Source organism: Vombatus ursinus, unplaced genomic scaffold, assembly GCF_900497805.2.
Source record: "Vombatus ursinus unplaced genomic scaffold, bare-nosed wombat genome assembly UNPS02014779.1, whole genome shotgun sequence".
Classification (NCBI taxonomy): Eukaryota; Metazoa; Chordata; class Mammalia; order Diprotodontia; family Vombatidae; genus Vombatus; species Vombatus ursinus.
The window spans coordinates 31,545,598-31,570,870 of NW_020954557.1; the positions used below are offsets into that span (position 1 = coordinate 31,545,598).

General features: G+C 34.4%; 1 protein-coding gene across 1 annotated transcript in view; it reads left to right on the forward strand.

Annotated features, from left to right (window-relative positions):
* NCKAP1 (NCK associated protein 1) overlaps window positions 1-25,273 on the forward strand; it is a 131,672-nt gene that overhangs the window by 45,053 nt on the left and 61,346 nt on the right. The window contains exons 3-12 of the mRNA XM_027865846.1: window positions 158-250; window positions 457-513; window positions 1,286-1,428; window positions 1,516-1,606; window positions 7,343-7,480; window positions 8,106-8,154; window positions 10,224-10,380; window positions 13,172-13,228; window positions 17,670-17,766; window positions 19,177-19,283. Coding sequence (XP_027721647.1) covers window positions 158-250; window positions 457-513; window positions 1,286-1,428; window positions 1,516-1,606; window positions 7,343-7,480; window positions 8,106-8,154; window positions 10,224-10,380; window positions 13,172-13,228; window positions 17,670-17,766; window positions 19,177-19,283 — 989 coding nt within the window. The remainder of the gene's footprint in view (window positions 1-157; window positions 251-456; window positions 514-1,285; window positions 1,429-1,515; window positions 1,607-7,342; window positions 7,481-8,105; window positions 8,155-10,223; window positions 10,381-13,171; window positions 13,229-17,669; window positions 17,767-19,176; window positions 19,284-25,273) is intronic.

Here is a 25,273-nt window from a genome sequence, read left to right on the forward strand (position 1 = left end):
CTGAATTATCTAAGACTACAGTTTCAAAAGCTTCTGCTTGCATATTGCAGTTATGTTGGTTTTACCTGTATAGCCCAAGGAAGAGTTCTGCTATTAATTTTTAAAACATCTCTGAACTATACAAATAATAACATGTGTACTTGTGATTATTTTACAGCAACAGCTTGCTCAGCTGCAGAAAGAAAAATCCGAGATTTTAAAGAATTTGGCATTATATTACTTCACATTTGTAGATGTTATGGAATTTAAGGTATGGAATTTAATATGAAGTCTTAATTGCTTGAAATTGGCATTTAAATTTAAAATTGTACATAATGCTTTATCCATCCTATATATAATGAAATTTTAAATGAACTGTTTCTGGAAGTCTTTCCAAATAGAAACATTAATATGTTTGTATGATAGATTAAAGTTATTTTTAAATATCAGTGATTAACATGAATGATTTATTTTCAGGATCATGTTTGTGAATTGCTGAATACTATTGATGTTTGCCAAGTCTTCTTTGATATTGTAAGTATCTTAATTTTTTAATAAGATCTTAACAGATCCAGTAGCCTTTTAACTTTAAAAAATCCTTATAGTTAAGCTGTTACTCGAAATAACTAAGGGGAAGGTAAGGATTTAATGCTTTTATTTTTTCTCCTGGTTGTTAAGGATAACACAAACATCTAATCATTATAATGTACTTGGCATAGGGTGGTTTTGTTTTTCTTTAAAATTATGCACTTTGGGCATTAAATATTCTGTTTTGACTAGAGAATTGATGTTTCCTTGAGCTATAATTCATCTCTGCCTTACACTTATAGTAATAAATTGACTGTTTTAATTTTATGGTCTTAATTCTAAAAATTCTATGTTCCCTCTAAGTAATCAACTCTTAATTGATAAGTCACTACAATACAAAATGCAAGATGAGGTTACCAAATTATGTTTACTGGAGAAAGTCAAAGTAAAAAGTATAGTTTTCTGGTATGTCAGAATGTTAGAAATTACCATCCTCCCCACCCCCCATTTGAGATTTGATGGTAATATTTCCTATTCTTTTATAATTGTCCTTTTCAAGCCTTCTATCTTGAAAGTTTCTAATCGATTGAAATATTTTATACCACTAGTTTTTCCAAAATTTAGTCATATTTTCAGTAAAAGTTATTAATTAGCATTGCAAGGGGGAAATTTTTTTTACTTAAAAGCTATTTGAAATAATTGTTTGAATTTTATTTGCTTTTCACATATGAGATTTTGCAGTTGCAAAAATAAAAAAAAGCATCATAATTTTTTCCAGACTGTAAACTTTGATTTAACAAAAAACTACCTTGATTTGATTATAACTTACGCAACATTAATGATACTGCTGTCACGAATTGAAGAAAGAAAAGCAATCATTGGATTATACAATTATGCTCATGAAATGACCCATGGAGCAAGGTATAACTTATTTCAAAAAAATTTGAAAATTTGAGTTTGTTGACTTTAAACTCAGTGAAAAATTGGTTTTTCGATTTTGTTTTTAAGTGATCGGGAATATCCACGACTTGGCCAGATGATTGTAGATTATGAAAACCCTTTAAAGAAAATGATGGAAGAATTTGTACCCCACAGCAAGGTATATGTATTGGTTTTTGTAGATAGTTTTAATGTATATTTTTGTAGATTTCTAGACTGTTTTTATTATGTATATCCTAGTAACAAAACATTACGTTGTGAGATATGATAGCGTTATTGAAGCTCCCGGAGCAACACCATGTCAAACAGTAACCCTTGGATCTCTCCTACCATCCCCCTTCTCCATACCTACTTACGTGCTATTGAATGGAGCTGGAGGAAGTCAGACAATCATGCTGACTGTGTCCACTATTGTTTGATTTACATCTAATCTCAGCTCAGCTCCCATTGCAGCAGAGAAATCCATTTATTTCTACCTGTCCTTTTGCCTGAAGTGTACGCCCTCCTCACCTCCTCTTAGAATCCCCGATTTCCTTCAGTACTCATCTTCAGTGCTGTTTTCTGCACGAAGCCTTTCTTGATCATCACCCCAGCTACTAGTGGCTTCCTCCCAAAAAATTACTTAGTATTTTGTGTATGCTCATATGTGTACATGTTGTTTCCTCCAATAGAGTAATAAGTTTCTTGAGGGCATGAACTGTTTCATTTCTGCCTTTAAATCTCCAGGGCTTATCCTATATTTAACCAATGCTTGTTCATGAATTCATTGCTTGATGAGATATCCTAAAGATCATATGTCAGCCGGTGTAATAGTTACATTTATGTTTTGGAGACAGTTGATGTATGTGTGTGTTTGTCTATTTAGATATCATCTAAGTGAGAGCCAAAAAACTAATTTCTTATGGCATAAATTGCCATTTGGGGAAGTAATTTAATATATAATATCTTGGAGATTGACTTTAAATCTTTAACATCTCTTTATGTTTAAAATTCAATAATACATAGTTCTGTCACCTTTTGTAACATGCTAAAAATATAGTCCATTGTATAGTGGTTTTTTCCCCCTTTTTTTGGCAATTGGGGTTAAGTGACTTGCCCAGGGTCACACAGCTAGTAAGAGTGTGAGGCCAGATTTGAACTTGGGTCCTCCTGACTCCTGGGTCCCTGACTTCTGGGTCCCTGACTCCAGGGCTGCTACTCTATCCACTGCACTACCTAGCTGTCCCCCATTGTATAGGTTTTGCTAGATATTGTTCAAAGAATCATGAAATCTGAGTTGGTGGTGACTTTACTGAACATTTAACCGAGCCTCCTCATTTTATAGGTAAGGAATTGGAGGTATTATAATTTGCCAGCTTTTTTAGTGTTGAAAATTAATATTCAGTAGCATTATTTTTCTAGTTAATTTTGTTTTTTGTAAATAATATTTTACTTTTTCCAATTACATGTAAGGATAGTTTTTGACATTGATTTCTTATAAGATTTTGAGTTCCAAATTTTTCTTTCCTCTCCCCCCACTGCCAAGATATAGGTTATACGCATGTAGTTGACAAGGTTTGGGAGTGCTAGAACCCCAAGAATGCCAAGGCAGAGTTGACTGGAATGAATTCATACTTTTGAGCCTTCTCTTAGCCAAGGGGCAGAAAGTTTATTGTAATGCTTTAGCAAAAGTAGGCAAGGGTCCTTATGGAAAGTGAGGATGGTGCTGGGGTTTATATGGAAAAGAAGCATGGGAAAGGAATGACAGGGATGCTAATCTAGGGATCCAGGTGTCTTTGGGAGCTATGAATGGGAAAGTGTAGAGGGTATGTCAGACATTGAGGGAGTTGTCAGAGGCATGGACCTTGGGGATCTGGCAGGAGGGAGAGTCCTGAGGCCAGCCAGGGACAAAAATCCTTGGGCCAGGTACCACTGTCTGTTCTGATAAGAGAATGTGTTCTGCAACACTAGAAAATTTTCTCACAGGGCAAGGGCATACTGAGAGATTGGCAAGCTTCCAGAGACAAGATGTTAGGGCTTTTTGGGGTCTAGGTCCCACCACCCCATCACAATCATGTTAAACATTTCCATTTTAGTCATGTTGTAAAAGAGCATACACACACAAAAGTGAAAACAGTATGCTTTGATCTGCACTCAGACTTTATAATCTTTCTCTGGATGTGGATAGCATTTTCCATCATGAATTTTTGGAATTGTTTTGGATCATTATATTGCTGAGAAGAACTAAGTGTCATAGTTGATCATAGCACAGTATTGCTGTTATTGTGTAAAATGTTCTCCTGCTTCTGCTCACTCCACTCAGCATCAGTTCATGTAGGTCTTTCCAGGTTTTTTTGAAATTTTCCTGCTCGTCATTTCTTATGAAATAGTAGTATTCCATTATATTTATATACCACAACTCATTCAGCCATTCCTCAATTGATGAGCGTTCCCTCAATTTCCAATTCTTTGCCACTACAAAAAGAGTGTGTGTCCTTTTCCCTTTTTTATGATCTCTTTGGGATATAGACTAGTAGTGGTATTGCTGGATCAAAGGATATGCACAGTTTGATTGTCCAGGGGCATAGTTCCAAATTGACTAGCATTATTTTGAATCCACTTTGTTTTTTTGACATACTAATTGATGTAGATTATTCTAGATGATTCTTCATCCTCAATTTTTCTCTGAGTTGAAAGAGACTACTCAATCCAGTAAATCTGTCTCAAACTGAACCAGAATCTCTTGTACAATGTCTCTCTCAAGTCCAGCTTAGGTTGGTTGATGAGCTTTCTGTTCATTCACATTGCTTCTTTCTTCTTTATTGGGATTGTTTATCTTTTGTCTCTAGAATCTAATTTTTAAGAACTTCCCCCTCCTTTTTGGGCTACTACCTCTGTAGAATTTTAGTCTCTGAATAAAGCCTTATTGTACCTAACTTCTCTTTGAACTTTTGGGAATCAATTTGTTCCTTAAATCTGGGGATAGAAATCATACTATTTCTGGCTTTCCTCTTCTCTGACATGAATCCTAAGGTGGAGTAATCATTTCCTGCAGATAATCTCAATATTTCTATTTCAGCAACCAGTTCTTTCTTTTTAGTTCAAAATGTCAGGAAATTATCATTAAATGAAGCCCAGAAAATTTAAGCTGGGATGTGTGTGAGACAGACAGAAGTTCCTTATCACCACCCTACCAATGTAGGTCTTTGTCAGGCTTGAACATCTATTCCTGTCTTGTCAGTTTCTTCCTTTTGTCCAAGTGGTTCTCTAGTATACCCATACTCCAGTGACAGTATGGTACTGTGTTTCTCTCCATTGATCTTTACCCAAATGGTCTTCACCATGGATCCCTCTTCTGGTTACTAAATTTTTTTTTTACATGAATATACTTTCTCAGTATACAGGGTTAACTCTGCAACCTCCCTCCTCACCCATCTGTTGTTCCAGACGAAAATATTTTTACCAGTGTACTTCTGGCCAAAACCCAGCATTACAGTATTTAAGAATATCTATTTTATCTTGCTTTCTTTTCCCATATTTTATATGTCTGTGTATAAACATCTGAGGCCATCCATGGGTTTGATTGCTGTGAATTATAGTGTTTTTCTTCTGCATACTTTGTAGCTACATATCTTAGACATTAAGCTTGGTAGATATATTTAAGTCATTTGTGTGATTTCCTAGTCTAAAGCCTTTTTTGGTTAGATTTGTAGTATTCTCTAACATATAGCCATATTTTTTTTTCCTTTCAAGGTAAAAATTGTTTGGAAGTATCAAATTAATACCTTTTTTTTTTTAAATAGTCCCTTTCGGGTGCTCTAATTTTACTTCAGATGGCATATAGTCTTCATTTGGACAGCTGGGTGGTGCAGTGGATAGAATTCTAGGCTAGCAGTGAGGAAGGCTCATCTTCCTGAGTTTAAATGTGACCTCAGCTTAGGTTGGTTGATGAGCTTTCTGTTCATTACTGTGTGTGTGACCCTGGGCAAATCATTTAACCCAATTTGCCTCAGTTCCTCATCTGTAAAATGAGCTAGAGAAGGAAATGGCAAACCACTCCACTATTGTTATTCAAGTGGGGTCATGAAAGTCAGAGATGACTGAAATGACGGAACAACAACAGTTTTCATTAAAAATATCCTTGCCAAGAGGCTATCATTTCTACATTTTAAACTATGGTCCAGAAATCAAACGGTGTTTTCAGATACCATTGTCTTAACAAGTTGTTCACTTCCTTTATTTTCCTTTCTCTTCTAAAACCCTTACTTTCAGTTTGCCTCAATGATAAAAATATTACCTGTACTCATTGGGTCTTAAGTTTCTTGTTCAGGATTTCATAATTCTTGGCATTGTTTCTTAGATTCCTTCCTTCTATTATCAGTTGTCTGATGAATTACCAGATGGAGATAGTAGTCATCAGTTTGACAGATTTTGAGAGTTTCTGTGCCTGGTCCTGGCACAGGACAACAACAATCTCTGTTGTTAATGACATACCAATAATTAGCTGTCTCAATTCCCTTAAGCCCCAAAGAATCACCAAATACTATTACATATCTCTTCCTCTAGCCCTATCAAAAGCCTATATAAGTGTTTAATTTTTTTTTTTAAATTTTATTTTATTTTATCTTATTTTGGCAATAGGGGTTAAGTGACTTACCCAGGGTCACACAGCTAGTAAGTGTCAAGTGTTTTGGTCTGAGGCTGAATTTGAACTCAGGTCCTCCTGACTTCAGGGCTGGTGCTCTATCCACTGCACAACCTCGCTGCCCCAAAATTCAGCTGTTTAGTCTTTTTATTTTTGGGGGCGGGGAGCTAGGCAATGGGGTTAAGTGACTTGCCCAGGGTCACACAGCTAGAATAAATGTTTAAATTTAATGTATTATTGGAAATTTAATATAATACAGATAACCAGATATGCTATTAAATTAGTTAATGTCAAATTCCTAAAATATTATAGGTGCAATGTTTTGTATGTGGAAGTATCAAGATTGTTCAGAATTATATTTAATCTCACTTTTTGGTTGACTATTCCAGCCTGTTTGGCTCAGCTATTTAGTTACTATGTCTCATTTATATGGTGGCTGTAAGTGCTATCTCGGGCTGAGGACACCCCACTCAGAGTGCTTATGAATGCATGGTAAAGATTTAATTTGCATTTAAAAAAGAAATCACAAATCTTACTTTTTTGACATTCCACATTATCTAGTTATTTTAGGGTAATAACTGATTTTCCTTTTTAAAATTCACATAATTGTAAAAACAAATTTAATTTTAAAATTTCACTTTTGGTAAAAGAAAAGGATGATTATGAAAGCAAGCTACAAAAACAGGTTATTCCAAAAAGGTTGAGAATCACAATGTTTGATTATTTCAGACACAGTTCATTTTATGTTAGATGTTCAAATGATTAAGAAAATAATGTATCCTTGATGTTTCCTAAAAGTAATTTACCAGGAAACTGTGCCATTAAATACAATATAGTTGTAGTTTATAGTTAAAACAGTACAATTAAAAACTGTGAAAGTCTTTTTTAATGGGATAGGGCATAGAAAGCCTTAAATTGCATAGCTGAGCTATCTTTGGATCCTCATTCTAGGGGTGGAAGATTCCAGCACATAATTTATTTGTAGTTCTGTTCTGTTTTCAACTGTTTTGGAAAGGAACTGATCTTTCGGGTTCTTTCCCTGGGAGAATGAGGCCAGAGAAAGAGGCATATTAGATTTTGAAAGTACAAAATTGCATGAGTATGCTGTGTGTGGAGGATAAATATCGTTATTGTAGAATTTTACTTTGTTTTTAGTTCAAGGGACTATCCTAGTTTTATGATAAAATGTAAAAAATAAACCTAATTTTAGTTTCCTTTCAAGTAAAAAATTATCTTGAGATATATAACTGTACATTTATCTTTTTTATATAGTCTCTTTCAGATGCTCTGATTTCACTTCAGATGGTATATCCTCGAAGGAATCTCTCAGCTGACCAGTGGAGAAATGCACAGTTACTGAGCCTCATTAGTGCACCCAGTACAATGCTTAACCCTGCACAATCTGACACAGTATGATTCTCTTTCTTCCCTTAAATAATATTAGTAGAATGATTAATCTATTAAATCATTAGGTAATATATACAGTTATAATTTTAATGTGTTCTATAAATTCATTTCTATTCTAATTACAATTTGAGTATCATTAAAATTTAACTCATCAAATCATATTGCTACAATTCTTATTTCTAGGATTCATTCAATAATTATTACACTTTTATTTAGCAACCTTCATAAAAACTATTTAGAATAAAATGGGAAATTTCTATTGCTCATTGTTAGATGATTATTTTATATCCTGAGATTTCTACAGACTCCAAAATTGCTTTGTGAATTTTGAAAATGTCTACTTTTTAAAAAAAACTTGATTAGAAAGTACATGAGATTAGAGTTGTAGAGGAGAGTAGGTAAAATTGGACTTTGAGAATATTATGTATATGTCTTAGCCCTTTTTCCCTAGAAGTTTTAGATGTGGATACTTAAATTGTGGAACAAAATCTCTCTTTTTGGGTAGTGTTAGATCAAAATAAGTAGATTTAGAATATTTTAAGTAAACCAATGGCAAGAGAGTAGAGAGGAATAAAATTTTATTTGAGTTGACTTTCTTGCCATAAATTGTGCATTTCCTTTTTTAAAGATGCCATGTGAATACCTCTCTTTGGATGCCATGGAAAAATGGATAATCTGTAAGTAATCTCTAAAATTTGTTATTATCTTGAGATTTTTTAGTTTACTATAGTTTAAAATCATTCAAGATTTTAACCTAAAATATACTCACTTGAAAGTTTTTGTTTTCTCTAAGTTTAACTATCAACTTCTTGGGGAGGATAAAAGCATTTCATTGTGCTCTTTTGAGTAAAAATTTATCCTTTCATGCTAATGTACATATCATATGAAATACATATGAAGAGGCATGCTGGTACAACAGATACAGAGCCAGTAGCCTCAGAGCTAAAGATAGGAGGGTTCACCTCAGACACATATTGTCTGTGTCATTCTAGGCTAATAACATAACTTTTCAGTCAGTCATATAGCCTTTATTAAGTGCTTACTATATGCTGTGCACTGTTCTAAGCACAGGGGATGCAAAGAAAGGCAAAAAGCAGTCCTTATTCCAAGTCAAGGGATTTACAGTCTAATGGAGGAGACAATATGCAAACAACTATGTACAAGATAAATTGAGGGAAGGTACTAGATTTAGGGAGGCCTGAGACAGGCTACTTATAGAAGGTAAGACTTTAGTTGAGACTTGAAAGAAACCAGGGAGGCTAGGAGGTAGAGATGAAGAGAGAGTTCTAGGCATGAGAGACAGTCAGTGAAAATGGCTAGATTTGGGAAATAGAGTCTTATATGTAAGGAAACAGCAAGGAGTCCATTGTTAACTGGGTCATAGCTTATGTGAAGGGGAGTAAAGTGTAAGACTGGAAAGGTAGGAGGAAGCCAGGTTGCCAAATAGAATTTTATATTTGATCCTGTGTAATAGGGAGCAACTAGAATTGATTGAGTGTAGGGAGTGAGGGGGTGAAGGGATCGTAGTCAAACCTGTGCTTTAGGACAATCAGTTTGACATCCTAGTGAAGAGTGGATTGAAGTGGGAAGGGATTTGAGGCAGAGAGACTGACCAGCAAGCTATTGCAGTACTTTAGGTGTGAAGCAATGGAGATCCTGTACCAAGGTGGTTTCAGTGTCAGGAGAGAAGCTATTTACCAGAGATGTTACTAAAGTAAAAATGACAGGAATTATTAATTCATTGGATATAGTCAGAGACAAAGAGAGAGAGAGAAAGAGAGAGAGTGTGTAGTTGAAGATGACTCCTAGGTTGCAAGCCTGGGTGACTAGGAGAGTGGTGCCCTTGACAAATTTAGGAAGAGGGGAACGTTGGAAAGGAAAGATGATGAGTTCAGTTTTGAACATCTTGCACTTAAGATATCTAGTGGAATCCAGTTTGAGATGTCTAATAGACAGATAGAAGATTGGAGATACAAGATTGGAAGTCAAAGCAGAAGTTAGGCTGGATAAGTAGATCTGAGAGCCATTTGTATGGAGATGATAATTGAAACAGTGGGATCTAATGAGATCACCAAGTGAAATAGAAGAGTGGAAAGAGAAGACAGTCCCAGACAGAGTCCTGTGGGATCCACGCACAGTTAGTGGGTGTGATCTGGGTGAAGATAATACCAAAGGAGACTGAGAAGGAGCAGTTAGGTAAGAGGAGAACGAAAGCAGTGTCACAAAAACCTAGAGAGAAGAGAGAATCAAGAAGAGGGTAATTGACAATGTCAGATGTTGCAGAAAGGCCAAGAATGAGGATTGAAAATGAGTCATTACATTTAGTAATTAGGAGGACATTAGTAATTTTGGAAAGAATAATTTTGGTTGAATGATGAGGTTGGAAGCCAGCACCATATAGCTGGTTGTAAGATACTGTATATAAGTTCAAAATGTCAGAATATCTCTGCACCACCTATATAGACCTGACTTTACATTCTATCCAGGACTGAAATGCTTACTTCCTTCCACGTAAGCATTGGGAAAATGAACTCAGACTTTTTAATATTATTAAGCAAATAGAAAGAATTTTGATGGTATCCCAATCTTGAGAGTATTACTATTGCAGAGTAATATGACATATAATTTAAAGCTATGAAATTTATGAATTGTTGTTTGTCTATTTTTTCTAAGACCTATATTTTAAATAAAAGAATCCCATTGCTTCAGATTTTTATACTTGTATTTACTTTCTTTTTATTTAAAGTTGGCTTTATTTTGTGCCATGGAATCCTGAATACTGATACTACAGCACTGAACCTTTGGAAGTTAGCTCTTCAAAGTAGTTCTTGCCTTTCTCTCTTTCGGGATGAAGTTTTTCATATTCATAAGGCTGCTGAAGACTTGTTTGTAAACATAAGAGGGTATGGTCTGATTTTTCTCATGTCTTTTGTAAGGTCATTGTAATTTTAATGTTTAAGTTGCATATATTCAAACACAGATAATATAGGAAAACTCAATAATTATGTAGCATAGGTAGAGAGTGTAGGGTGGAAGAAAACCAGTCTCTGTCCTACTTCCTTAAATGTAGTTTGTATGAAACCAAATGAGGGCCTCTAATCAGAGAGAGAGAGAGAGTGTGTGTGTGTGTGTGTGTGTGTCTTTTCTTGGCTTTTAGGGTAGCAGCCTATATTTTGATTGTTGGAATAGTTAGTCTTTACTCTTCTATTTACTTTGTTATTTGGAGTCTTAGAATCTTTAGAAGTGCTTTCAAGATTAAAGTAGGCAGTTTGAAAAAAGTAGTGAAGGGATCACTGAAGAGAATATGTTCTATATTAAGGCATTACTCGAAGTAATACTCCAGCCTATGATTTTATGATCTAAATGTCAGCTGTTTAAAGCAGTTGATTTCATGTCTTCTCTAACTTAATAAATAAATTTTTCATTTTTCATACTTAGGTTTTCTTTCCCTAGGAAACTGTAAGAAATATCTTGAAGCCAAGTAGAGATATGGAGTTGAGGGGAAATTAAATTTGAAACCAGGACTCTCTTAATTGGGACTTTCTGTGTTTAAAAAAAAAAAAAAAAGGTCTGTCTTAGTTATATAATTAGCTTTAAAAATTTTATGTAAAATCATTATTTTTACAATTATAAATTCTTGAGTTTTTATTCTTTTACACATTGACAGAATCAGATATAAAGATAATGATATTCTCATAAAACCTATAGACTCCATTTGAGAATGTTTTTAAATGCATAAAATAAAGTACAGAAAAAGATAATGAAATACGCTTATCAAAATATTTTTTCAAAATGAGTTTGCAGATCCCAGATTAAGAACCTTTGTTCTAAATTGCCATCATCAGTGCCTATGGTACCTGCATAGGCAGTCACATTTAACATTTTGGTGAAAGCCTGAAATCATAGTTTGTCAATGCAAATGATTAATGGCTTATAGTGATTAATGCCATAAGCGTCTATGACAAAAAATACTGTATCTAATAACATAAAACTAATGGTCTTTAACCTCATTTTTTTAATAGGAATGTCACACTTTCCTTTTTATTTAAGAATCTATATTGTTAAAGTTAAGCCCCTTATTAAAAAAAAATTATAATTGAATTACTTTAAAATATTAGTAAATTTGTAAGGTGATTATTGAAGAAATATTTTTGTGGTAGAAGCTTAGATAAATTACAAGTTTTAGAGTATATTATTTAGAAATTGGTCTTATTTTTTTAACTTTTTGACCAGTTTGGCAAGAGATTGGGCTGTTTTTGCTTTAGTGTATAGTTTCTGTAAATCCTAAACTTTCCTAACTTCTATTTCTGAAGTAACTATACATTCTATTAGCATTTATGTTTTCTTTGAATTTTATATTACACGTGTTTTTAAAGATTTGTGTAGTTAATTTGTTAATGCTAATGCTATCAACTTATTTAATAGCATATATAATGTAATTAGCTGATAAGTTAATCTTATAAGGATGATTTCTGAAGCATTTTGTCCTATTCATTTTAAATTTTGAACTCTGGTATTTTAAAAGATCCTATTTATAATAATCTGCTATTTATTAATATTCATAATTTTATCAACATGTTCAGATTCTAAGAGTCTCTGATTCCTACATTAAATCAAAGGGATAACTGCAATTTTTGCTACTGTGGGCAAGAAAAATAAGTTTTTCAGGATAGAGATTCATCATAGAATTCCATTTTTTAGTTGAAATTTATTTATGGTAAAATTTAATTATATGAGAATTTGATAGTGGGCAGCATAAGGTAGTATATTTTTAGATTAAAAGAGCTTAATTACAGTCCTGTGATTTAACAACTGTAAGAAAATAGTGTTTCTGCAGTGAAGTTGATAAGAAATAAGATTTGGCTGTTACTGAAATGATGGTATGTGAGATTTTTAGAATAGGCATCTATGTGTTAAAAATGAATGGGGGATTTAGCTTCATATATGCAAAAATAATTCCTCAGTATATAAACCACTAGTTTTTAAGATACAAATGATAGTTTGCTTTGGTTACTAGTGGACAGGTAACACACCAAGATAGATGTGCTTTATATATCAACAAGCTAAATGCTTATCCTGTGCTAGGTATCATTCTAAGTGCTAGAAAAACAAAGAGAAAGCAAAAACAATTCCTGTTGCTTACAATCTAATGGGCAAGACATCATATAGAAATTGGAACATTCAAGATAAACCCAGAGTACATGGAAAGTAACCATCTAAATTTAGCTGTTTTAGATTACAGCTAAGCCTGATTCCACATTATAGAGCTTGATCTAGTCCCATTATTTGACTGTTGGATTTTACTGTATGCTAGAATCCTCTTTAATACGCAACAGATATTTTAGTAACAGAACTGTTTAACTCATTCTTTAGTTAATTATTTTAAAATTCCTATTATTGGGCATTTTAAAAACTTGTTTTTAGGAGCTAATGTGAAAGGGATTGGAAAGGTCTCACAGTTGAATTCATGACTAATGAAAGTGAAAGTGAAGTAGTAAGTAAATGATGTTGGTTGGGAGTAGAGATACACACCAGTTAGTATACTTTTGATTTTGTTATCAGTTAATTATAGTGAAAAACATGTCCACTAGGCCATGAGCCTGAATGTTTCTTAGTGTTGGGTTTTACCAAGTTCAGGTTGTTATTGGTGTAATTGCTAACACTAACATTTCTGATACCCTTTTTAACATGTAGCTACAACAAACGTATTAATGACATAAGAGAGTGCAAAGAAGCAGCTGTGTCACATGCGTAAGTGTTTTTATAACTTTTACTTTTGTGAAGTGTTTTTTTTTTAATCAAGGATTATTCAGTGCCTTCTTGAAATAAAATTGCTTTTTGTTGAAATAATAAATTGCAATATACACAGTAGCTGCTTTTTGTTGAAATGTACATTGTAATGTGTATATATATATATATATACACACACACACACACACACACATATACAATATATAATGCTAGTTGAAGGGAGGATAATTATTCATGACTCATTATCTTGACAACTAAGTATTTTAAAACTTAGGATTTTTAACTAAAAGTTAACACATCAGGCTCGGCAGTTTCTGACATCCCTTCCATAAAGACTGATTTTTTAGTAGCACCCTGGCAGTTACCAGTAGATACTATTTTCTTCTAAGTTGTAGCCTATTTCTGCATCCCTTGTTTAACATCTCTCTTTCCTCTCCCCCCCCAAACCCTAAAATGCAAACACATCCTACTTTTATTGATTACTCACCTGTGCCATAGAACTTCATCTTTTTTATTAATTGGTAGGAAATATGCATGATATTATTTTCCATAGAATGCAGATTTTACAGTTGAAATTTTAGTCCATAGATATGACCAATCTTCCCCATTTTGTTTCTCTCAACTCTAGTTTTCTCTTTCTCATGAAGGCAAATTTAAAGTGCTATTATAAATGAAAATTAGTGTACTTAACAGGGCCTTTTGACAGTTTTTCTGGTTTCCCATAAACTAAATCATTTTACTAGGTTGTAGTTCTCTTATGCCTTTTCTTTATTTTAGTTCTTCCAACACAGAATTTTCCAGTGAGTTAAGGTTCTTTATAAATCTTATTAAACTCTTAAATATCTTTTTAAGGAAAGTTATACAACAGTTTAATGATGCAGGAAGATTTGGGGTTTTTTCTTTCCATTTTGACTTTACTTATTTTTAAGTGGGTGTAATAGAATATACCTGATTCTGTGCTTTGATTATAGCTGTAAAATTCAATAAATGAGTTTAAAATGTAAACAATATACTTTTTAATTCTTGACTTAAACAGCATTGGCTATTTCTGGAAAAAAACAAACCATACACTGTGCTGGTAAAAAAAATTGGTCATTCCCTGAATGTAGCCTTCACTCTTAATCTTTTAGAGAGTTGCAGGGAGGATTAACTGACAAATTATATCAGTTCATCCTGAAAGGTACAGTGATTATAGTTTACATTATTTGTTGTAGTGGTCTTGTACCAGCCAACTTTGAGGGGAAAATATATATGAACCAGTATGATGGTATTATACACACTTACCCTATAATGTGAAACATTATAGAAATTATATAATGACAGGTTTTTAGAAGTCTATTTTTCATGAGGATCTTTTATGAGGAAATGTCTATACTAATATATAAGTATATGCTTACACTTTAAGAAATAGCAATAATTGAATTTATTACAGTATTATGCATGACTCACAAAATGAAAGGTAATGAAATAGCTATTTTAGTTAGCAAAAGTATTTAAACTTCTTAGAATAGTTTATGTTTCCTTTTTCTGCTTTTATTGCCAACATCAGTATCCTATTTTTGTTTTCATAATTAGTTATGTGAGGAAGCACATCTCGCTTTTCCCAAGTTCCTTGTTTGGCAACCAGGACTTCTAATTTCTTGCAATTCAGAGTTTTTACATGGGGACATAGTATGTAGTACTTTAAAAATTTGAAATAGACTTTTATATAAAATCTATAATTTAACTCTCAAAAGAACCTCATGAGATTCTAGAGGTATACTCATTTTACAGATGAGAAAAACTAAAGCTCTGAGGGATCAGTGACTTGACCGTAGCCATTTAGCTGGTAAATCCCAGAGGCGGAATTTGAACCTTAGTCTTCCTGACTCTTAAGTCCAGTATTCTTTCTATATACTCTGCTGCCTCCACGTGCTTTTAAATATTTAATAATAACTTAAATCAACAGGTATTAATTGAGCCCAAAACTGTGCTATACAGTAAGGGGTAAGAGATACTAATGAATATAAGGCATGATGGGGAGATAAAAATTACATATGAAATTAATAAAGAATATGTGCTAAATATGTATAACCTTGCCCAGTAGATAGAGTGCTAGGCCTGGAATCAAGAAGACATGAGTTCAAATCCAGCCTCAGACACGTACTAACTAGAGTGCTAGGTCTGGAATCAAGAAGACATGAGTTCAAATCCAGCCTCAAGCATGTACTAACTGTGTGATTCTGGGTAAGTCACTTAATCTCTCTTTGCCTCTGTTTACCCATTTTTATAATGAGGATCATAATTTCACCTACTTCCCAGGATTGTTGTGAAGATCAAATGAGATAATAATTGTAAAGCTCTTAGCACAGTGCCTGCATAGTAAGCACTATAAAAATGTTAGCTATTATTGTCACATTGATGATACATAAAATAACTGTCTGGAAAATAAGTTCCTGGGGGCTGGAGTAGTGGGGAAAGGCTTCATGAAGAAAATAGGAATTGAAATAGGGTTTGAGAGAGGAATATAACTAATTTAAGTGATGAAAGTGATAAGGGAAGGCTAGGTAGGGGAAAAGAATGAGCAGAGCTAAAAATGGATGTAAATCTTAGAAGTGAATTAAGTATTTAAACATTAAAAAATTAGTCAGGTAATATTATTTGGAAGGCTGTGTGGTTATGGACCCTAGATATCAATTTTGGAAGAGTTTTTCTTAACTTTGATTTTGTAGAATCAAAAACAGAATGTTTAAGGGATGGTACTTCAGAAGCCTTATGGCAGCTAGATGAGTCAAAGGACAGAGTGCTGGGCCTAGAGTCAGGAAGATCTGAGTTCAAATCCGACCTCAGATGCTTACTTGCTATGTGTCCCTGGGTGAGTCACTTAACTTTTATTTGTGTTAATCCACTGGAGATGGAAATGGCAAACTACTCCATTATCTTTGCCAAGAAAACCCCATGGACAAACATTGACATTGTATGGTCCACGAGGTCACACACGACTCAACAACAACAACTTCAGAAGCCGTCTGGTTCATCCAACTCTTATCAAAATAGGAAATAAGCATAACCTATTGATGAAGCAATGCTATGTTTTGTGATTACTGTGTTTTTTTTTCTATAAGGCTACTAAACATTCCATTTAATAATATGTTGTAGAATTTTCCGATCAGTCAAGTTCTCTGGCCTATTTTTTGCGGACTCCGTTCTTTCCACTTTTTTTGAAAACTGGCGCATTGGCTCTTCAGTCTTATGATTCCTCTCCTATTTTTCTTGATCTTTCACAGATCACTGATAATGGCTCAAGCAGTGATACTCACCATTTTAACTACCCTAGGCTATAAGTCTTCTGGTCCAGGTGACTTGAACTTATTAGGGATTATCTGGGTGTTCTCTTACATCTTTACTTATCGTAGGTGATAGCTCTTTGTTAGCCTTGTTAATAACCTTTTTATTTGAAAGGTCATTCTCCATGGCTGAGAAAACAAAATCAAAAAGAAGTTGAGGCCTGCCCACATATTGTTGTTCTTTCCACTCTGAGCAGCAGTGTCCTGTTCCTTCTGTGAGCATTCTTTTTCTTTCCTGAACATAGCTTTAAAAGACACTTTTTGTTGTCCTAAGCTTTCCTTGCAAACCATAGCTTATTGTGGGCTGTAATATCCTTGATAGAGGATTCTTGAAAGATGGTTATGTACTATTGAATTCATTCTTATCTACCCCTGCTTTTGTTTTTTTTACATGTCTTTTTACAAAATCTGAGATAATTGGTAAGTTCCTTTTGTATATGCATTGGTCACTTTATTCAGCCTTCTTTCCTCATCAAAATTGTTTTTCTGTGTGTCATCAGAAATACATTTTTGAGAGTTTTCCATTACTTCTGGACTGACTTCTACAGAATTTTAGTTCATGGATCTTTACTATTTTTTCCCTAATCTGCATTCACAAAATCTTTTTTCTCTTCTCTCACACATTCTTAGCTGTAGTGGCGATGTCCCTTCCATATTCCCCATCTTTTTCACCCCAGCAGCCTCTTTCTCCCTGTTGGTTAGAATGAAATTTAGAATAAATTTTCCTTGTGTTGGTTCCTGCAACTTTTGAAGGATAAAAGGATAAAACTATCATTTTGGCAAGTTTAGAAATTTAAGTATTCTGCTTTTAGGAAAGAGTAATTTCCAACAGATGTCTAGCTAATTGAAATCCTTCATTAGTACTATATCTGGCTCTACCAGTCCTGTGATCAGTTTCTTGAACTACTCATCCACTTCTTTCTAGGTACTCTGCAGTATACTATAATGATAACATTGTTTCTATTTTAGCATTCATTTATCTTCACCCAAATTATTTTGTTGAAAAACAAAACCAAAATACTAAAAGATGCAGTAAACAGCTAATATTTAAGTTGTGAAACAATTTATGTTTCAGTTAATGAGTAAATCTCTGTTTTTTTTTTCTTTTAATATAGTGGTTCAATGCATAGAGAAAGACGCAAGTTTTTAAGATCTGCACTGAAAGAATTAGCTACTGTCTTATCTGATCAGCCTGGCTTACTAGGGCCTAAGGTAATGAATTTCGCATTTATTTTCACTAAAAAAGTGATGTGTTGAAAAATTCTATATTGAACCATTGAATACTGTAAACTCATTTTAAATATTTACTTTGGAATCAGATTAATTTTAATTAGAGTGAGTAGGAATATTTGGAAAGGACTTGAGAGGTCAATGGACCTTCACAGGAATTCCCTTTTCAATGTACCTAAGAATTGGTTGGTTTGTAATCCTCTGCGTTGAGATTTCTAGTAAAGGAGAACCCGTTATCTTTTTAGGCAGGCAACCTATTTGGTATTTAGACAGCTGTATTAAGAAGTTTTTCCTTTGTAACTATGGCCAAAGGGCTATAAAAATGTGTATACCCTTTGACCCAGCAATAGCACTTCTAGAGCTATATCCCAAAGAGATCATACAAATGGGAAAAGGACCCACATGTTCAGAAGTATTCATAGCAGCTCTTTTTGTGGTGGCAAAGAACTGGAAATTGAGAGGATGGCCATCAGTTGGGGAATGGCTGAGCAAGTTGTGGTATATGAATGTAATGGAATACTATTGTGCTATGAGAAATGATGAACAGGCTGACTTCAGAAAAACCTGGAAAGACTTGTATGGTCTGATGCTGAGTGAAGTGAGCAGAACCAAGAGAACGTTGTACACACTAACAGCCATGTTGTGCGATGACTAATATTGATAAACTTAACCCTTCCTAACAATGCAAAGATCTAAGACATCTCCAAAGGCCTCGTGATGGAAAATACTATCCACATCCAAAGAAAGAACTAGGGAATTTGAATTGCTATTTTTTTTCTCTTCTGTTGAGTTTTGTTTCCTCTTTCTGGTGGTTCCTCCTATTGGTTCTAATTTTTACTTACAACGTCATTAATGTGAAAATATGTTTAATAGGAATGTATATGTATAGCCTATATCAGATTGTGTGCCATCTTGGGGAGGGTGGTGGGGAGGAAGGGGGAGAAAAATTTTAAACTCAAAAGCATATGGAAGTGATTGTTGATAAATCAAAATAAGTTAGTAAAAAATTAAAAAAAAAAAAGAAGTTTTTCCTTATGTAGATTCCCAAATTAACCTCTCAGCAATTTCTTCCCCTTACTTGTCGTTCTTCCTGTTAACTGTTTCGCTTAGGTTGGCTCATTCTTTTAAAGTAAATTACTCTCAAACAGCAGGAAAACATTTTTTTTCCCCTTTTCCCCTTGAAACTTTCCTTATCCTTTAATAGCACTTGTTATACTGTATTTTCTCATGACCTATATGCCTCAGGTTATCAAGAGCCACTGACTTGTTGTGGCTAAGAAGATTCTGGGAGGTGAGGGTAGGGAACTGGAAGGTAAATGGAAAGTATAGTTGGATAAATATTGTTTAAAACTTTTTATTGAAGTATAAACTCTTTAACTTTTTGTTTTTCAGGCACTTTTTGTATTTATGGCATTATCTTTTGCTCGTGATGAAATTATTTGGCTACTGCGTCATGCAGATAACATGCCAAAGAAGAGTGCAGATGACTTTATAGATAAGTATGTTAGCAACATTTTTTTTTTTTACCTTTTAATGGGCTTTCAAGAACTAGTGTTGTAGTAAAATGATTTAAAAAGACCACCACCGTTAATCAGTAAAACATTTTAAGCACCTACTGTGAGCCAGGCCCTATGGTAAGTGGGAGAGATAGTCCCTGCCCTCAAGTAGCTTATACTCTAATGGGTTAACAAGGGAAGACAACACTGAAAGGATGCTGAAAAGCTGGGGTGGGAAGAAATGAGGAATATGTGATCGTGGGAAATGGCCTGAGAGCACTCTTTAAATGAAAACTTTGGGAGGAGTTCTTGCTCTACCCTCTAGTTCTCCGGTTGGAAGGGCAGAAGGTACTGGAGGTACTAATGAGATGTTAGACTAACCAAAGGTGATGTAGTCTTCCAGGATGATTCCTCCTCCTGATGAGATTCTCTGGGGGCATGTGTAGTCCATTCTAAGAATTACAAACTGGTGGGAAATAATTATTGACACAGTGACCTTGTCTTTCATCACACATTGTCCAAATTTGAAAATATTTTATAAGTTAGCATATTTTAAGAATGTCATACTCAATGAAGTTGACATGAAAAAGCTAGGATAAGAAAGATATTAATTTAGCTTTCAGTATTTTTGCAGGGCCTAACTAGGGAAGGTTAGACTTTTGTGTAGTTATATTTCTGGTCTTTTGGCTGCCGTCTAGTTTATGTGGTAGATAGAGTACTGGACTTGGAGTCAGGAAAACCTGGGTTTGAATTGTGCCTCACACACTGGCTGTGTGAGACTAGGCAAGTTACTTAACCTTTCTATGCCTTGGTTTTCCTCACCTATAAAATGAAGTGGCTAAACTCAGTGATGTCTAAGGTTTCTTTCAGCTCTAAATCTTATGGTCCTATGAATTACATGCATCTCTTTGGAGCTTTGAATGCAGTCCATGGAAGAAAAGAGGAGGGGGATATGTAAATATTTATTGTATTGTTGAGATGATGAAAGGTAATGTGGAAAATAGATAATAGTATACTACAACATAAAAGCATGAGTTTCCTGTAACCAGTCCATTACAGAAAAAAATAGTTTAAGGTTTTTATAACCTTTAGGAAGATAAAATGATTGTTTTTTAAAAGTGAATTCTGGTGAGGTTGGCCATTATTGAAGTAGGAAAGAGGCAGTGTAATCTAGTGCAAAGAGCCCTGACTTTGGAATCATAATTCCTTGAATTTTAATTCTTTCTCTGTAACTTAATAACTCATTTATGTAGCATTTTAAGTTTTAAAAATCTCTTTACAAACATTAAATCACTTTATTCTCATAACAACCTTATGAAGTAGGTACTATTATTAAACATGTTTTGCAGTTGAGGAAACAGAGGCAAACTTGTTCAAAGTCACACTGCTCCTCAGTAAGTTTGCAGCTGTATTTGATATTGGGTCTTCCCAAGTAAAAGTCCAGCATTTTATTCACTATGCCACTTGGCTGCTGTTTGACTATGGACAATTCATTTAACTTTTAAGTAAAATGAATTAAATGAGGAAAATGTGCTTTAGTTTCCTTTTCTCTAAAATTCGGAAATTAGATTAGATGATCCTAAGGAGGTCGCTGCAGGCTCAGTGTCATAGTGGATATATCTGAAGATTATACTATTTGGGTATGAATCCAGTCTTTCACATTTATCAGTTATGTGATTATGGGCAAGTCACTTAATTTCTTTGATTATATTAATAGATATATAAAAAGCTTTTGACAAGATACGTCATCTATTTCGGTTAAAAGCGCTAGAAGGCATTGAATAAGTGGATCTTCCCTTATAGTATAATGATTACTATCTGTCTAAAGCCATGAGCCAACATTATCTGTAATAGGGATAAACTGGAGAGCTTTCAAATAAGATCAGGGAGTGAAATAAAAATGGCCACTCTTATTATTACTATTTGATATAGTACTAGAAGTGCTAGCCATAATAACTAGACAAGAAGAAGAAATTGAAGGAATAAGCAGAGGCAAAGAGGAAACAAAACCATCTCATTTTGCAGATGATATGATAATTTATTTAGAGAATGCTAGAGAGTCAGTGAAGAAACTAATTGAAATAATTAACAACTTTAGCAAAGTTAAAGGATGTAAAATAAATCCGTAGAAATCCTCAGCATCTTTGCATATTACCAAAAATTCAGCAGGAAGATGTAGAGAAATTCCATTTTATATATGTCAAGACAACATAAAATACAGCAGTCTACTGGCCAATACACACAGAGTAACCATATGAACACAATTACACAACACTGTTGTGGGTAAAAAATGAAATGACTGAGGAAGCAAAGGTTTGGTCTGCTAAGCACATGGATTTATTAAGCAATGCATGCCAATTGCCCAACACACTGGGACCAGACCTCCTCAGCTTAGGCCTGAACCCTGAATAAGGAGGGAGAAAGACTTTTGTACATTAAAAAAATTAAATAAGGCCAATTAATTGAAAGGAAACAATGCAACATTAGGTAATTTGATTTCTAATTGGATGAAAAATTAGGGACTTTCCAATTTAGGACGGGGGGAGTGAACAGGCATAATTCCCTGAATTCAGAAAAAGAGGCATCACATTCCCAAAAGTGTCTGTAAACAATCAAAGGAACATGGAAATAATAACTGATTGATCAGTATGGGGGCATGTTTTCAAATAAGATATATGAATAGCTTGAGATATAAAATTATGAAAAAACTCCTTGCATCAGTCTTTAGATGTGAGTTTCTGGTCAGCATAACCTAAGTCCTTAGTAAAGGGTCCCTAAGTAGCAGGTGGAGGTGGTTCACTTTCCCAGACATGCAGGGCTAGGTTCAAACAGTGCAACAAGGTTTTTTTCTCCAATTCCCACAATTGAATGAAGTTTTCTCACAGGACAGAATTTGGACTAGACCCATAATTGAATAGAAAGGAAACTGAGCTAGCTCCAGAATTGAGTCATGAGATGTAGTCTGTGGTTCACTCAATTCCCACAATTAACCACTTGTCTCAGTTCTCTCATTACTCAAATAAAAGCAGATCTAAATTATTGGAGAAATTTTCATTGCTCATGGGTAGGCCGAGACATTTTAATCAAAATGACAATGTTACCTATATTAATGTATTTTTTCGGTGTCATAATAGACATCCCAAGGATTGCGTCATAGAGTTAGAAAAAAATAGCAGTGAAATTTGAGTTGAGGAACATAAGATCAGGACTATCAAGAAAATTAATAAAGGGGAATGGGAAGGGAGGGGACCTAGCAGTACCAGATCCCAGAGAACTACACAGCAGTATATATCAAAACAGTTTGGTACTGGTTGGGAAATAGAGAGCTTGAACAATAGAACAGATTAATAATATATAGAGTCAGACAGACAGATAGTCATGGCCATTGAAAGAATTTGTCTTGCTTGATTGTACGTGTTTTTAAAAGTTTGTTTTTCTTGTTTTCTTCAATGGAGAGAGGAGATGGGGAAAGGAAAGAATATGGCTCTGAAAATAAAATTTAATGTGAAAAAAGTGATTTAGAGGAGAGGAAGTAGGGACACTACTTGTAAATGGCTTTCTCAGAGTTTGGCTAAGAGGAGGAGGAGAGGTACAGAATGAAAGCTGATGGAAAGACTTACCAGGTGATGCAGAGTGAAGCAGAACCAGAAGTACAGTTTATATTGTAGCATTAACATTATAAAAATGAAAAATTTTGAACACTCTTACAAACTGATAAAGGATGAAATGGGCAGAACCAGGGCAACAATTATACAAAACCACAACATTATAAAAAACAACAACTATAAAAAACCAATCAGCCTTGAAAATTAAGAGTTATTATCGAATTATTCAAATCCAGCCTCAGACACTTACTAGCTGTGTGACCCTGGGCAAGTCACTTAACCCTGTTTGCCTCAGTTCCTCATCTGTAAAATGAACTGGAGAAGGAAATGGCAAATCACTGCAGTGTCTTTGCTAAGAAAACTCCAAATGGGGTCATGGAGAGCTGGACAATTGAAACAACTCAACAACAAATCTCCTGACAGAGATAGATATCAGGTGCAGAAACACACATGCATATTTTTACGAGAGAGGATTTGTTTTAATTGGCTCTGCATAGTTACTATGAGGAATTTTTTTCTCTTTGTTTTAATAAGATGGGAGGTGGAGATGAAATAAAATAGATTTCTGTTTATTGAAAACCACAGCAACAGAGGGGAACCTTTGCATTCACTTTCAGATGAGGTCACTATGTCAGGTTTATGTAATCATTTTACTTTGTTACACGAGACAGGGATAATCTGCAAATGTTTATACTATAAAAACAAATAACACCAATAAAACTTGAATGACTATAAAAAAAGTTGCTCACTTCTGCAAAGGAGTGGGGAGGTAAGTTTTCTCATATCTTTTTAAAAAATGCTAGTGGGGATGGTCAGAAATTAAGTCAGGGTTTTTTAAGGATGGAGGAAATGTGGTCTTGTTTGAAGTTATCAGGGAAGCTCCAGGAGAAAAAATGAGGACGAGTGATAGTGGAGATGATAGATAGAGTAGTTTGCTGGAGAAGATTGGGTGGAATGAGATCAAGGATGCATGTCTCTCACAAGAAAAATTACCTTTTCCTGTGAGACAGGGTTGAAACTGATAGAGTGATACCTTGTAAGGGAGAGAAGAGAAAAAGGAGTTCTCAGGGAATGGCTTCAATATTTTCATTGAAATGAGGCAAGATCCTCAGCCGAGAAGTTGGAGAGAATTCTGTGGAAAGCTTGAAGACTCATGAAAAGGTTTTGAATAGTTAGTCAATGAATGGGATACCAAAGTAATTAGGGGAGTATAAAAGGATTACCTTGCTGTTGTGAGGGCACATTTGAGATTAAGTAACATAAATTTGTATACAGTACAAAGCTTTTCTGATTTGTTTTGTGCAGCATCTGTTCAGTAGCATCTGAATAGGAAAGAAGGAAGGAAATAGGCATTTATTTAGTACCTTTTATGTGTCAGGCACCATGCTAAGCACTCCACAAATATTATTTCATTTGATCATCATGACAACCCTGGGAGAAAGGTGCTAGTAGTATCCCCCTTTTATGGTTGAGTAAACAGAGTTTCCCAGGGTCACACAGCTAGTGTTTGACTTCAAATTTGAACTCAGATCATGTCTGCTTGACTCTAGGCCCAATACTTTATCTGCTCTGCCACCTAGCTGTCTTGAGAAGTAAGAGCAGATGATGGTGGGTTTAATCCATGGTTGGACTTGGCAAGGCACAATCTATGATAGAAAGGACAAAGGAGTTGAGCATAGAGGATAGTTATGAGTTGAATTAAATCACCAGGGCGTTGAGATAAAGAAGGAGAGCATAGACAGTACAGTAATTATTATGGTCTGGGAAAAAACTGAGGGATAGAGAGATGTGAGGTCTAGGTGAGGACAAATAATAGCGTTTAATGTAGTAAAACAGAAGGAAAGTTGCCTCTGTTTGGCAACTTTTAGCCTTTGTGAGTTACTTGGCACAGTCCAGTATTAGTACTTTGCCCAGGATTATGCAGTGTATCTCAGACTACTTGAACCCACATTTTGCTGAGGCTAGCTCACCATTACAATACATTGCCTTTCTATTTTACTCTGTAGTATGCTCAAATAATGAGCAATTGTTGAGAGAACTACTTTCATTTTCTCGCTTTATTAGTGCTATAAATATAGAATTATGTCAACTTTTTTTTTAACCAAAAGTTAAAGAAAAAGCATCTGAGTCATCTGAATCATATTTCTCTAGCTTGTTTTATAAATACACCCTAGGTTAAACGTACTTTTCAATTCAGACACATGTGATTTCTTTAAGACCTCACCTTTGTATAGATTGCAACCAAGCAGATGGTCTCAGAGAGTTAATGTTTCTAAAAATTCATTATCCTCCAAACTTTGACACTTTTTAAACTTATCAAGGTTAGATATAGTTCTTAAACCACTAAGTGTGTCCCTGGACTCATACCTGAAGACTATAGCAACATAC